This window comes from Conger conger, chromosome 2 (genome assembly GCF_963514075.1).
Source record: "Conger conger chromosome 2, fConCon1.1, whole genome shotgun sequence".
Classification (NCBI taxonomy): domain Eukaryota; kingdom Metazoa; phylum Chordata; class Actinopteri; order Anguilliformes; family Congridae; genus Conger; species Conger conger.
The window spans coordinates 55,046,077-55,059,232 of NC_083761.1; the positions used below are offsets into that span (position 1 = coordinate 55,046,077).

At 38.5% G+C, this 13,156-nt stretch overlaps 1 protein-coding gene across 2 annotated transcripts; it reads right to left on the reverse strand.

Moving 5' to 3' along the window:
* Positions 1-93: 93 nt before the first annotated feature.
* Positions 94-8,390, reverse strand: ears2 (glutamyl-tRNA synthetase 2, mitochondrial). 2 transcript variants are annotated; one of them, XM_061231315.1, is made up of 9 exons: positions 7,825-8,390; positions 7,434-7,589; positions 6,243-6,432; positions 4,440-4,912; positions 4,002-4,110; positions 3,065-3,218; positions 1,361-1,491; positions 621-756; positions 94-399 (listed from the first exon to the last, which is right to left on the reverse strand). In XM_061231315.1, exons 1-9 carry the CDS (start codon positions 8,102-8,104, stop codon positions 316-318), a joined length of 1,713 nt encoding a protein of 570 aa, XP_061087299.1. In that variant the 5' UTR covers positions 8,105-8,390; the 3' UTR covers positions 94-315. The 2 variants fall into 2 exon arrangements, with proteins under 2 accessions (XP_061087299.1, XP_061087298.1); XM_061231314.1 differs by having other exon boundaries at positions 4,002-4,113; positions 7,825-8,388.
* Positions 8,391-13,156: the final 4,766 nt, after the last annotated feature.

Genomic DNA, 13,156 nt, shown 5'->3' on the forward strand with positions numbered 1-13,156 from the left:
ACACACCCAGTCAACGATGTCTTGTCTCGTGAACTGGCAAAGCAAGAAGGGGAAGCTGATGTGCGATTGAGAATAAAACACATTATACAGCACTGTTGTTGTAGCATATTTTAATTGGGAAATCATAGTTGTGTCTCACACATTCTGCATATTATCCATACAAAATTAATTATTTCTGTGTGCATTACTGTATGTTACAGGTACAGTTAGTCTAATTATTGACAGTTGGCTGGAGGCAATGCTTTAAAATGGCTAACCGTAATTTAGTGATGAGGTGTTGATTTGTAATGTAAATTAATTTCTTAAAGTTTTCAGTCAGCCTTTCAGCAGTCCTTGCAAACGATTGCAAATTTCTTTGGATCCCAACGACACCATCATTTCAGCAACGCTTGGTCCTTGCTATAAAATGAATGACAAACAATAATATGAAATATGTCAAAATAATGTAACATTGGCAGTACCACAACATTTAAATCAACAACAATAATAGATTACTTTAATGCTTAATGTTGTGATGTATTATTTACATTAGAAATGTTCATATTTAATAGTCATCTTTAGGGTTAAGGCATTCTTAATGTGGTTTATAAATAAATTCAAATCTTTGGCATCTGAATTACCTGTTGGCCACTGAGAGCCAAGCGCAGAAACTTCATCACTGTATTGTATTTTGTTACTTTCATCTTTTTTGCCAGGCTTTTCAACTCCAAATTCAGGCACTCAGGAGTAAACTCTTTACCGTGCTTCTCAATCAACCTACAGAAACAAGGCACAGTTCAAGGTGCCATTCTGCAGTTCTTGATTCTGTTCAACTGATTAAAACATTTACAGATTTTAATAACAACGCAATCAATATTAATTACAAAGCATTTCTGTTCCCAATTGAGTATTTTTTTTGCACTAAATTTACTCTTCCTCATTTCGGATTTATATTTTCACCCCAGAAGAGGGCTTCTTGATAACCTGGTTAAAGGAAATAAGCGACAGACCAAAGGGCTTGCGGATGGCACATCCAGCTAAAGAACTAGTTCTCAGTATACTGATACAGTCCACTGCTGACAAGTTCTTTCCTGCTTTATGCCACAATACTGCAGCAACTCCACTGTCTGTCAGACCACCCCTTGTCTGCCTGTCTGACAGCTGCCTAAGTGGAGCAGTCCTCCAGCACAATGACTGTGCCGTTCTGATGGAAGGCTGCAGAGTAAAAACAAGTGCTGTCCAGCTTCCGTGTGTTTCTGAATATGTGTGCAGTAGTGTGTGCCTTCCAGAGAATGTTCTAGAAAAAGGTGTAGTTGTAGCTGTATTCTCTCCCATTCTCTTTTATAGCTAAATGAGTTTGGTTGAATAAGAGTCTACTTACTCCAGCACAAGGGTGAGAATGGTATGAGCTTCAGAGGAGACTCCTTCAAGCTGCCCAATGGGAACAGAAGGTCTCATCCACAAGTAGGAGTAGGCAGGCGTCACCAAGTCTTGGAGACCAGTTATGTGCCCCTTCCAAGATAAACAAATGAAATATTAATTATATGATACATATTGCCTTAAAATTCTATTTTATACATCAACCAGAAAAATACCAACAATGCATTCCCACTGACATACATGACTACATGACAGAATAACTTGCAATAATAACCCCCTCCTCCCCACACTCTGCTGGAAAATGCCACAATGCCGTGTTACCGTAGCAACATTTCTCTTTGGGTTTTTCTAGTTAAGTTGTGAAGTTATTCTAATTCATAGAGTAGCAACAGCTTGAACACTCTTGAGAATTTTACTCTCGAAGTTCACAAGATTTAAGACAGAAATAACAGTCAAAAATGGATAATCCCTTTAATATGCTGTTTGTGTACCGGTTTGAAACTCAAGGCGAAACAGATGAGCAGCTCTGAATCAGTACATCGCAAATACCAATCTAGGGCAATCTAGTTTTACTTCACAATCACAGAAGAGAGATCTGACGCTTTCACCTGCAAGCTACTATTTTCCACAGTGCCGACATCACAGCATATAACTGGAGAACTTGTGTTGTGTCTAAGTTGACAGGGCAAAGGCAATTGTGTCCCACCACTGTGGAATCCTGGTCATAGTCAGGTGATAACAACACAGTACTGTACATTACATTAATTTAGCAAAACGTTGTCAGGGCAAAGCAATTTACAATGTAGGAGAACATACTGTAAGCATATTTACATGAGTAATAGTGCCAGAATTGACCAACAAAATTTAAAGACCAGCAAGTGCATATGTAAGTTCACTAAAGTACTAATGTAACTGAAAAATACTGAGCAAGAACCCAACAAAAGCCCAGTTTTAGGACCCAGCCCATACATACCGCTTTTCTTAAATAAGTAACTCGACAGACTATAAAGTACAGAAAGAGAAATACTGAGGGAATATAAAAATATAGCAGGGAAAAGGTCAACCCTTTCTCACAGCCTGAATAAAGTTAAAAATTGAAAACTCAGGAGAGACTCACCAGAACAATCAGCACAATGTGCACACAATTCTGGCAGTTTTTGACAGATCCACATGATGATTAATAAAATAGCAATTAGTACTGTTAAATTCTTAATTGTGAACCAATATAAGATTTATTATCTAATAATTTAGTGTAGTCCTGGCAAGAAGGCCCCAGTCCAAAAACAAGTTAGGCTCCAATAAAATATGCAAATAAAGGGCATCACATTAAAGTGCCTTCAAAATTTCCACTGCTTATATGAATGTATCTTGCACATGCTAGATTTCATACTAGTTATATTCCTTTACTATTGTTTTTTATTCCCATCTAGAGACAACATTTAACAATCCAAAATATTTAGAATTCATTACAGTCATACAATTAAGATGGTTCTTGTTTAAAAAATATTAAAGTGAAAACTATCATTTTAGTTGAACTATGGGACAATACCGCTAAAAAATAAAGATTAGCAAGAAGGTGTTGCTGCCATCCAGTGGATGAAATGTGTTGCAAACATTCATCATGGTGGGTCACTCTAAATTATCTGGAGAGGACAGGGAGGTGGGGTTTTCTGGAAGAGAAAGAAAGGATCTGCAGAAATGTTACCTTTCGAAGGTGAAGGACACGCTTAATATACTTCCTGTGCAGGACGTCGTTCTCTTGGACCTGCGGTCCATAAGTCTGCACAATGAGGCCCTGTAAATCCTTCACCAGGAAACCACACTTCTGCTCATCATCAATTCTCCGCATTAAATGGATCCTGAAGAATAAACAAACACGTAAATATTTCAGGAACAATGTCCTCATTAGTAACAGAAGAAATAGCATTATATACAGTCCTGTACAAAAGTCTTAGGCACCTTAGATTCTTTAATGTAAATTTGGTCTTCGATGTTTCTTTTTTCTGCATTAGTGTGTGAGTACATTTGTGATTTCATTCATTTTCCTCCAAAGTAATGACATGTTACAGATAACTATTGTATTTCATTAAATAAAGTAACATATTAAGCAATATACCACTTTTCTGACAAAAACAACTTGAGACAGCAAAAGTATGCAGAATAACTGTGGCAAGTTCTCTGATGTGTTTGGAACAACATACCAGCCAATGTACTAAATAATAATACAGAATCATAATAAACTTTTAATTTATTTTTGTAAACATCTTCACTTAATGGAATGGAATGAAAAGTTTCTGAATATCATAAAATGTACTATTTACTGCCCACCCTTCACCTTTCAAGCTGCATTAGTTCTCTTGGATTCAGTCCTGAAGTTTAACTCTCCAGGTAAGGTATAACCAGGTAAGGTATAGCTGCAATCATCTTTTTATCAGAAAAGTGGTCTATTGCTTAATGTTACTTTACATTATATAATCTTATCTACTGACGCACCAAATATAAAGAATCCAGAGTGCCTAAGACTTTTGCACAGTACTGTATATACTGTAGAGAGAGAGAGAATAAATAAAGAAATAACGTGGAGTCGTGAATTGTAATTTTGACAATTCAGTAGTCTGTAGAACAATTCATTACTAACTCACCTATTAAACTCAGACAGTTTGTCTAGATCCAAAAGCGCAGAGTGGGTTGTTATTCTTGATGCATCAAATTCTGAAATCATTTCATGAAGCTTCCTCCCAAAACGATTCTCTGCTGTGTGCATTTGAAGAAAATATGAAAATGTTTAATTTCGGATCAAAATTGCACCACCTTGCGGCAATTTCAGCACATAGCATGTAAGCAATACAAACAACAATTCAGCTGAAATATATTGCATAAAAAAGTCAACTCATTAATTTAATGAACCCTAAATATTTTAACCATCTAAGATATTGCTCCGCAAGAGAAAACTATTTATACAGCCGACCATTAAATCAAGTAATTCTAATGTTGTAATAGCATCTATTGTTGAAGTGAATGACAATACTAAACTATGCAATGCTCATGACAATACAAACATATATCATGACAGGTCTCACCTGTGAATCCTGACCCGCAATTTGTTATAATATCAAGCAGTGCTTCAGGCAAAACCCCCGCTTGGGCAAAGTGTTCAATGAAGATGTCGCCCTGGCGTTTGGAGAGTTTGCTACCATCCTTGTTCAGCAGAAGGGGCAGGTGTGCAAAGGTGGGCGGGGTCCACCCGAAGGCCGAGTACATCAGCAGGTGCTTAGAGGTGGAGATGAGCCACTCTGTGCCCCTCAGCACATGGCTGATCTGCATGTAATGATCATCCACCACATTGGCCAGGTGGTATGTGGGGAAGCCATCGGCTTTCATGATGACGGGGTCTCCTTCCACGGTGGCCACCTCGTGCTTGTTCCAGCCAAACACCAAGTCATTGAAGGGCTCCACACCCTCCTGCAGGCGGAAGCGGATAACATGGGGTTGCCCCTGAGCCAGCTTTTCTGCCACCTGGTCTGGCCGCAAGTGCCGGCACCTGTTATCATACCTGCAAACAAATCAAAAACAAAAAATATGAGCTGAATTAATCCCACATTTGTTCTCCAGCCCCACACTCAATCCCAAAATATGAATTTGCATTATCTTGAAAAAATAATACTATAAGGCCCCGTTTGTATGCATGTGAGAGAGTTCACCAACCGGATTTCTAAATATCTGATACAGATACTAAGCTATGACTAAAAATATATACCTACAGTCTCCTCCAAAGGTATTGGAACAGCAAGGCCAATTCCTTTGCTTTTACAATGCACTGCATACATTTGGGGTTGAGATAAAAAATGAACACAAGACAAGAGTTCAGAATTTCAGCTTTTATTTCCTGGTATTCACACCTAGATGTATTGAACTACCTAGAACAGAGGTGTCCAATCTTATCCTAAATGGGCCGGCGTGGGTACAGGTTTTTGTTTTAACCCAGCAGTAACACACTTGATTATACAAATGAACTAATCGTGGTCTTTAATCAAGACCTTGATGAGTAGAATCAGCTGTCTTAGTCCTGTGCTAAAACAACAACCTGCACACACACCGGCCCTTTCTGGATAAGATTGGACACCCCTGACCTAGAACATAGCACCTTTGGTATAAGGCCACCCAATTTTTATGTGAGCAAATGTACTGGAACAGAGAGTATTTAAGTAAATAAAAATAAATAACAGTTCATATTTGGTAGCATGTCCATTGCTTGCAATAACTGCATCAAGCCTGCAACCCAAGCTGTTGCATTCTTCTTTTGTGATGCTTTTCCAGGCTTTTACTGCAGCCTCTTTCACTTGTTTGTTTGGGGGGGGGGGGGGGGGGTTCCCTTCAAACTCCTCTTCAGGAGGTGACATACATGCTCAATTGGGTTAAGGTCATCAATCCATAAACAGCAAAACACTTGCATGTGGCACACATAACTAGCTATACACAGCCCATGTAATACTGTCACGGTCACACATCCATTGCATGTGTTTATAGAAAGCTTCTACAGTTTTTGTATACAGTATGTGCACAATGAAATGTGGCAGGACATACTGTAAGCAGTTATGATTCCTTTTTTCTTTGTTAGTTTTAGCAGGTAGCGAACTTGTCTGGCTAGTATGCCAAAGTTAAAATCACATCTCTTTGGGACCGTATTCGTCTCCGCAACCTCTTCACCTACTGCCCTAGCTCTATTTGAGTACTTTGACTTACTGGTATTGTCATGTGTGAATGGTACCTATTACAATAATGGATAGCTGTTGGCTGTGTGAACAAGAGAAGCCACTAGTATTCCCCAATTTTTTGGGGGGAAATGTTCCACGTTTAAAAGCGGGAAGTAACAATGCAAATACCGAGGGGTCTGCCTGCTTCGAAGGGCTTCTTTTTTCAATAACTCTAGTCTCTGTGCAGTGCAGAAACAGTGATAGGCATCCCCTTTGTCCACTAGTTCCTGGGCAGATCGGCTGTAAACATCCAGTCTCTGTGACTGTTGATAAGGACCAAAGTTTCCTCCTTTTTGTGGGCTTTCATCTGGGGGTATCCCTGTAAGAGGGGAAAATATTGTTTTCTGTGATTAAGAAACACAAGTAATCTACTGTCATTTAATATGAATAATAATAGTAATAATTGCAAGATGTGCTGAAATTCTATGCTCTAATCTCAGCTGAATTTTCCCATAGCCTCAGAACTTTCAGAGCAAACACAATAGCAGTACACATCATTTCACTTCACATAATTTCCAGAAGAAATAAAAGTTTTAATGACCTGATGTAGCTGGTAGGAATAATGTATAGAATGTGACGATTAATGTATAGAATGTGACCATGTCATTGAACAAGCCTGCTAGATTTTTAAAAATGAGAAAGCTACTATACTTTCAGTCCCTGTACTGCATGACATATTCCAAACATAATATGTGCACAAAATAAATTCTGACACGACTTCCATAGCCCATGCTTTGGAAACCGGGTGTAATGGGTGTTACTGTTGAACTATTCAGGAGGAATAATTATTTTGTTTCTACTGCATATCTGGCAGCAGCACAGTGCTTTGAGGCTCATTTGATACCTTGGACTCTTGATGACTTAATGCCATTTAGCCAACAGATGTGTTCCATACTGTATCAGCATAATTTACAGCTGAATCTAGTCCCTCCCCACAATTCTCACTGAGATCCATTCAAATGCAACGAGTTTTAGTATCGCTTGTAGGACAGCCTGTAAATAAGATATCCAGACTCGGATGATGCCGATAGGTCACAAACAAGTCATGGCATATGCAACAAAATACTAAACATTACTGCTTTCATTTACACAACATTGCTGTGTCCCAAACATTATGGTGCCCTGAAATGGGGGGAATATGTATAAACACTGCTGTAATTTCTACATGGTGAAACGAAAATGTTTAAAAATGCCCATCTGACAATGTGCACTTTAATCACATGTGATTGTTTTTATTACAAATCTCAAAGAGGCAAATAAATAAATGATGACTCTTTGTCCCAAACATTATCGAGGGCACTGTATAACCATGGAGCTTACCTGCCCATTCCAGCATATCCTCTATCCTTTCTGCGGCACCTGGGACAAGCCGACTCTGATCAGTGTCTTCCATCCTTAAAATGAATGTGCCCCCGTGTTTCTTGGCAAAAATGAAATTATAGAGGGCAGTGCGCAGTCCTCCCAGATGCAGAAAACCTACAGAAAAACATGACTTTCTTTAACATTGTTTAATGTCCATTCATCGGTAAAGGGCAGAAGCTTACTGTAAAACTACTCACTAACATAACAATTCACTTGCATCTACCAAACGAAGTGGCTATCCGATTTAAAATGACCACACTTAGCGAAATATTTAATTGCTCTAGCAATCCTTACATTATAGTAAACAGGATATTACATTGTAGTTAAACTGTAAGCCACTGTAAGTTACCTGTTGGACTTGGAGCAAACCTCACCCTCACATTCCCACTTTCAGACGAAGCCTGTCTCTTCTGCAGAACACCACTTAACAGAACAGGTTCATTTTTGTGACTGCGACCAATCCAAGTGACACCACACGTTTGATGTCCACGAGTTTGTCCATGTTTCACAACCACTGACCCGAAGATCTGTTCTCTCATGCATCTCACGGGATTACTTCGTCGACTAGACTTTACAGCAAAACGTACACAACATGATGGTATACAGTTTAAACACGGTGCTAAGTACATAATTATTTCCTTTGGCAATGCTCAACTCACAACGTCGTCATTTTGCTAACTAGCTAGGTCATTTTTCATAGTGATGTTTTAAAATGTGTTACGGCTCAAAACTGCAGTGGCCTCAGCATCTGACACCGGATAACTATTGTTATGTTTTTTAATAGTAGTTTTAGCTACATATTATAGTTTTACTTTTAGGAACGATTTGTAGCCTACAGAATGAGATCTGAGAGCATTGGCAGAAAGGTGAGACGCGCAATCGTCGCCCTTGGGCACTATGAATACTGGGAAATGAAGTGTACAGCTCGTGAAAACAAGACCACAAGCTCTGGCTGTGACTTCCTCTCCCATCAGTATCGTTTTCTACTTGTCCCGCCTACTTTTTACCCCAACATCCAATCCATAAAGCGTACATACAAATCGCAGAGAGTAGGAGGGGTCAGACCAGGCTGTGAAGTCGAGGAAGTCGCTGGAAACAGCCTCTACTGCGCATGTTAGCAACCTAAGAAAACCTCATCGGTCAAATTCTTGTGATTATACTTTTTATTCCCGCATAGACCCGTGTCGGTCACCAAATTATTAAACAAACAATAACAGAAAAAAGTTTGATTATGTGTAGCAGTTTGTGAAACAATGTTCGTGTTTTCGTGTTAATTTTTCATTACATATTATCTGTTTTTCATATGAAACTCGTTCATTGAGTATCAAAATACCATCGAGGAAGTTTTATTCTGCCTTAAAAACTGACATTCCCTATTCACTTTCATTGGAGCTCCAATGTTTTCCCTCAACATGTGCAGTACTTCCAGAAGCTCAGGTTAGTTGCTGGTGTGCTTATTTAAAAAAATGCATGTCTATGGGAAGGGGTGAAGGGGTTATCACAATAAATTCCACAGTTGAGACTGGATCCCACAGGGTTATGGCACAGAAGAATGGCAGACATCATCCAATGGGTTTTTACACTGGCCTACAGTTCATCTTTTGAGATTTGCTAGTTATTTTGTTAATATGTTTTTGCTATGTTCCCATGGCCTGTTCATTTGATCAGTTATTGATTGTGTTCATAATTTTGAGCATGTAGCACGCCTTTTGAGATTTATTTTGACATAATTGTTTTTTATTTATTTGTTGCAGGAACATTGGATAATGCATCATTCCAGAAAGCTGGAGTGAGAGGACTGGAAGGGACATGTAATAATATTGTCCATATAGTAGTAATGTGTTGTGCAAATCTATGTTACCAGGATATTCCACACCAGACATCTGGGAATGACTGTGGCATTTTCATGAGAAGAAAAAGTGTTATAATAATTAAAAAATATATTTTTTTCTTTAGTACACATGTACTCTCATTATATTTGCAGGTATGTAGCTGGATATGCATTCAATCTGGTGGTGGTGGTGTGTACTTCTTATATAGCGCTTTGGGGGCACTACAAGAAATCTGATTGAATGATTTCTGGTCATTCTTAATTTCTATGTTTTGCAGAGGAAAGCATTTGTGCTGAAATCAAGAGGTGCGTTGTGTCTTTGTTTTTTGTAATTGCGTGTGTGTGCGAGGAATCCTACTGTATTTATTTTCCCTTTGAAGATGCGCTCTTTCCGAAATAGGCTACGCCATGCCCCAAATCTTATAATTACAACAAATATACATGTTATGCAAAGAGAGGCCAGCTATATAAACGATGGTCTAAGCAATTACTTTTAGGCTACGGCCTATTTATAGTAAACCTTTTTTTTTCTTTACATGTTTTATTGAATTTGAACTCCTCTTAAGTATTAATTAATTAAGATGACTGGAATTAATGTTCAATATTTTAATGTTGAGTCCTGTTTTTATATGATATATGAATACTTATAATATTCAATTGGCATATTAAAATTATTTTTCCACTCTAAATCAGAATAAAATATTAATTTGTGGAATAATAAATGCACAAAGGACGCTTTACAGCCATGCGCTTTCATTTATGCGCACAATATGAACAGGGAAGACCACTCGTGAACTTTGTTCGGCTCCTAAGAAAACTGACATCCGAAAACTTTCATAAATCCCACATTATTTATGCAAATGCATTTCTGAAGGATTTATGGTCAATTTTGTTCAACTCCCGTTTGATACATGAGGCCCACTGTTTTCGATGTTGCATGCAATCGATGCAGAAGTGTTTGTAGATAAATATTTTTCCTTCACTGACCTGAACTGAACAAATGACCTGACTGAGGAAGAGCTAAAAGATATCAGAATTGTCAAAAAGTGGTTTGTGGTTAAGCTCAAACCATTTATACCATCTTTGTCCAAAGAGTTCCTGTCCTGCCTCAGTACCAAGAACTTCAGCTGCGAGACCTACCAGGCCATGTAAGCATGCTACTTTGTTATGATCGCAGACAGTGGTTTGTGATAATTCATGAAGATGCCAACAGGTGGTAGCATTAACATGTGCTTTCCCCCTCTCAATTTCAGGGTAAGTGTTTTGAGTGAACAAATCTCATCCATGGACAGACAGAAACAGCAATTTGTCTACACTCACTTCATCTATCTCTCACTCGAGGAGTGACATTTCAGGTATTGTCATACTGAGATCTAAGGCCAATCTAGAATGTTATCATTATTTCTAGTTTGGCTGAAAATTAGACTTTAAAATGGTCTAGTTCCTGATACAAGTGAATTTATGGAAAGTTCAAGTTTTCCTCCTCCTGTCCTCCTAAGTTTTAAAGCAGACATGCTTGTCATTGTTACCTCAAACAGCAACTGCATCAATTACCATATCATGTGAGTTGAAATCCAGCTTCACTTTACACCATGTCTTGAATAGTTGTGGAAGGAGAACATATCATTGATATTCAGTTCATCTGAACTTCCATATGACCGTACGATGACACTGTCACCAAAATGAGAAGTGTCAGAAATTATTATTTTTCTCCTGTAGTGTTGGATGAATAGGCAAGGTCTTTGAAAAAATGGCATTGGATAGAAAACTGGAAATTGGGAAATTGCGCAAGCTTTAGGGGAGCACCTCAAGAAATCTTCTCTGCTAACCCATGAATGTGGTAGGCTTTTCACAAGCACTCTAATCCTAATCCTAATCCTATTTGCATTCTTTCACATCTTGCTTGATCACTGTCTTGCCACCCAGAGCTCTGTTTTATTGAAGTGTCATGACTTCCTGACAGATATCACACATAGCTAGTATTTGGTATTCTTTTAATGTGCCATTTTTTTATATTTATTGCCTCCATACTTGCAGTAATGAGCCTTTATGTTATATTACAGTGGGGTGCAAAAATGTGGGCACCCACGGTTTAAATGTCTGTTACAATGAATCTGTTCATGATCAAAAGCAAACCTGAACTTGAAATGGTATTCAGTTAAACATGAGACCTTTCTGAAAATTTCAAAGCAAGGTTGCTTGCTTTTGCCTGTGACATTGACATCTATTGCACCTGTTTGCCAGTATTCAACCCCTGTTTGATCTATGTGATATCTAATAAAGTTCTGCCAAGTTTTGGTTTCTTCGGTCCTGGCACCTGATAGTTATCCTTTGTATTATTTGGAAGTATTAAAGAACAACGTAGCAAGGTGTTCCTGGTTCCCGGTTGGCCGGGGCCTCTCTGTGTGGAGTTTGCATGTTCTCCCCGTGTTTGCGTGGGTTTCCTCCGGGTACTCCGGTTTCCTCCCACAGTCCAAAGACATGCAGGTTAGGCTGATTGGAGAGTCTAAATTGCCTGTGTGTATGAGTGTGTGAGTGAATGGTGTGTGTGCCCTGCAACCTGTCCAGGGTGTATTCCTGCCTTTCACCCAATGTATGCTGGGATAGGCTCCAGCCCCCCTGCAACCCTGTTCAGGATAAGCAGGTTAAGATAATGGATGGATGGATGGATGGATGGATAAATCAGGTGAAGTTGGAAATAATACATCACTTTATCTCTTTTTATCATGGTGAATCGTTTAAAACAGCCATACGATAATGACAATAATGCTGGACTTAAAAGTAGTAAGCTGCAACTGTACTGTACTTCAAGAATATTCTTCTTGTTTCTCTGGCATACCCCACAGGCATTCCAGATGAACAGGTTCTATTGATGAGATCAGTGTTAGCATGGCTTCAATAGAAGTCATGGAATGGAACAAGTGGAATGTCATTGCTGCTCTCATGCTGACTGAAGACGGCCAGTGGGAGCCGGAAAATGTTGTTTTGCATTCCAAAGACAACCACCACATGGTTTAAGTGTATAGGTTTTTAATGCTGTTTTACAACATTCATTGCAATCTTTCTTAGGACCCTATGTTCAAGACACTACACAGTGTAAAAACATTCAAATACTGATGAAAGTAATGTAAATACAAGTGATTATTTATGAAACATGGGCATTATTCACAGATGAGGTGAAAGTGATGTCCACTAATATGTAGTGTCAAAGGTATTGCTAACTCTAATATAACACCTGTATTAACACCTAGTCTTTCTGTTTAGAGAGGTCAACGCTTTGGACATTTCATCTTGCACCCCTGAGCAGAAGAAAGAGCTTTATCATATTACAGTTCCTTTGATGCTTTAAGGAATGATACTGGTGCTTTTTAGCAACTCATCAAGCACTGTCTTGGTGAGATTCTATCTGTGGCGAAATGACCATGCTCTTGTGGGTGGTACCTAAAAATCAAGTTAGTCCAGTGATAATTCTTGTGTTTTTAACCCTCAAGTGACCAACATATTTCACACATGATCAACTGGGGTCAGAAAAACACGGTCAACTGAAAAACACTTTTTAAAATTAAAATGTCATTAAACATATAAAATGCATTTCATTTTCATCAAAAAAGTATATATCTTTATTATTACAATTACAGCACATTGGCTTTACATAGGGGAATAGGAGGAATAGTACACCATAACACAACCCGTGTCAATATATAATGTTATTGAAGTAATATGGTGATAAATTGCATATATCCTTGTTTTGAATGTGATATGACACTGTTCTCTGATATTTCTTTTTGAACTCAATGAGGGGAGTCAGTGATACTATTCGCAAGCTGCAGTATTTGCTGCTGCTAATCTG

What these genes read in the sequence shown, in the direction of transcription:
- ears2 (XM_061231314.1), bottom strand. Translation starts at nt 8,104, where the DNA reads ATGTACTTAGCACCGTGTTTAAACTGTATACCATCATGTTGTGTACGT. An exon ending in TTGCGGGTCAGGATTCACAG is followed by an intron (nt 4,114 to 4,439) that starts GTGAGACCTGTC and finishes AAATGCACACAG; the next exon opens with CAGAGAATCGTTTTGGGAGG. An exon ending in TGGCTCTCAGTGGCCAACAG is followed by an intron (nt 400 to 620) that starts GTAATTCAGATG and finishes TTCATTTTATAG; the next exon opens with CAAGGACCAAGCGTTGCTGA.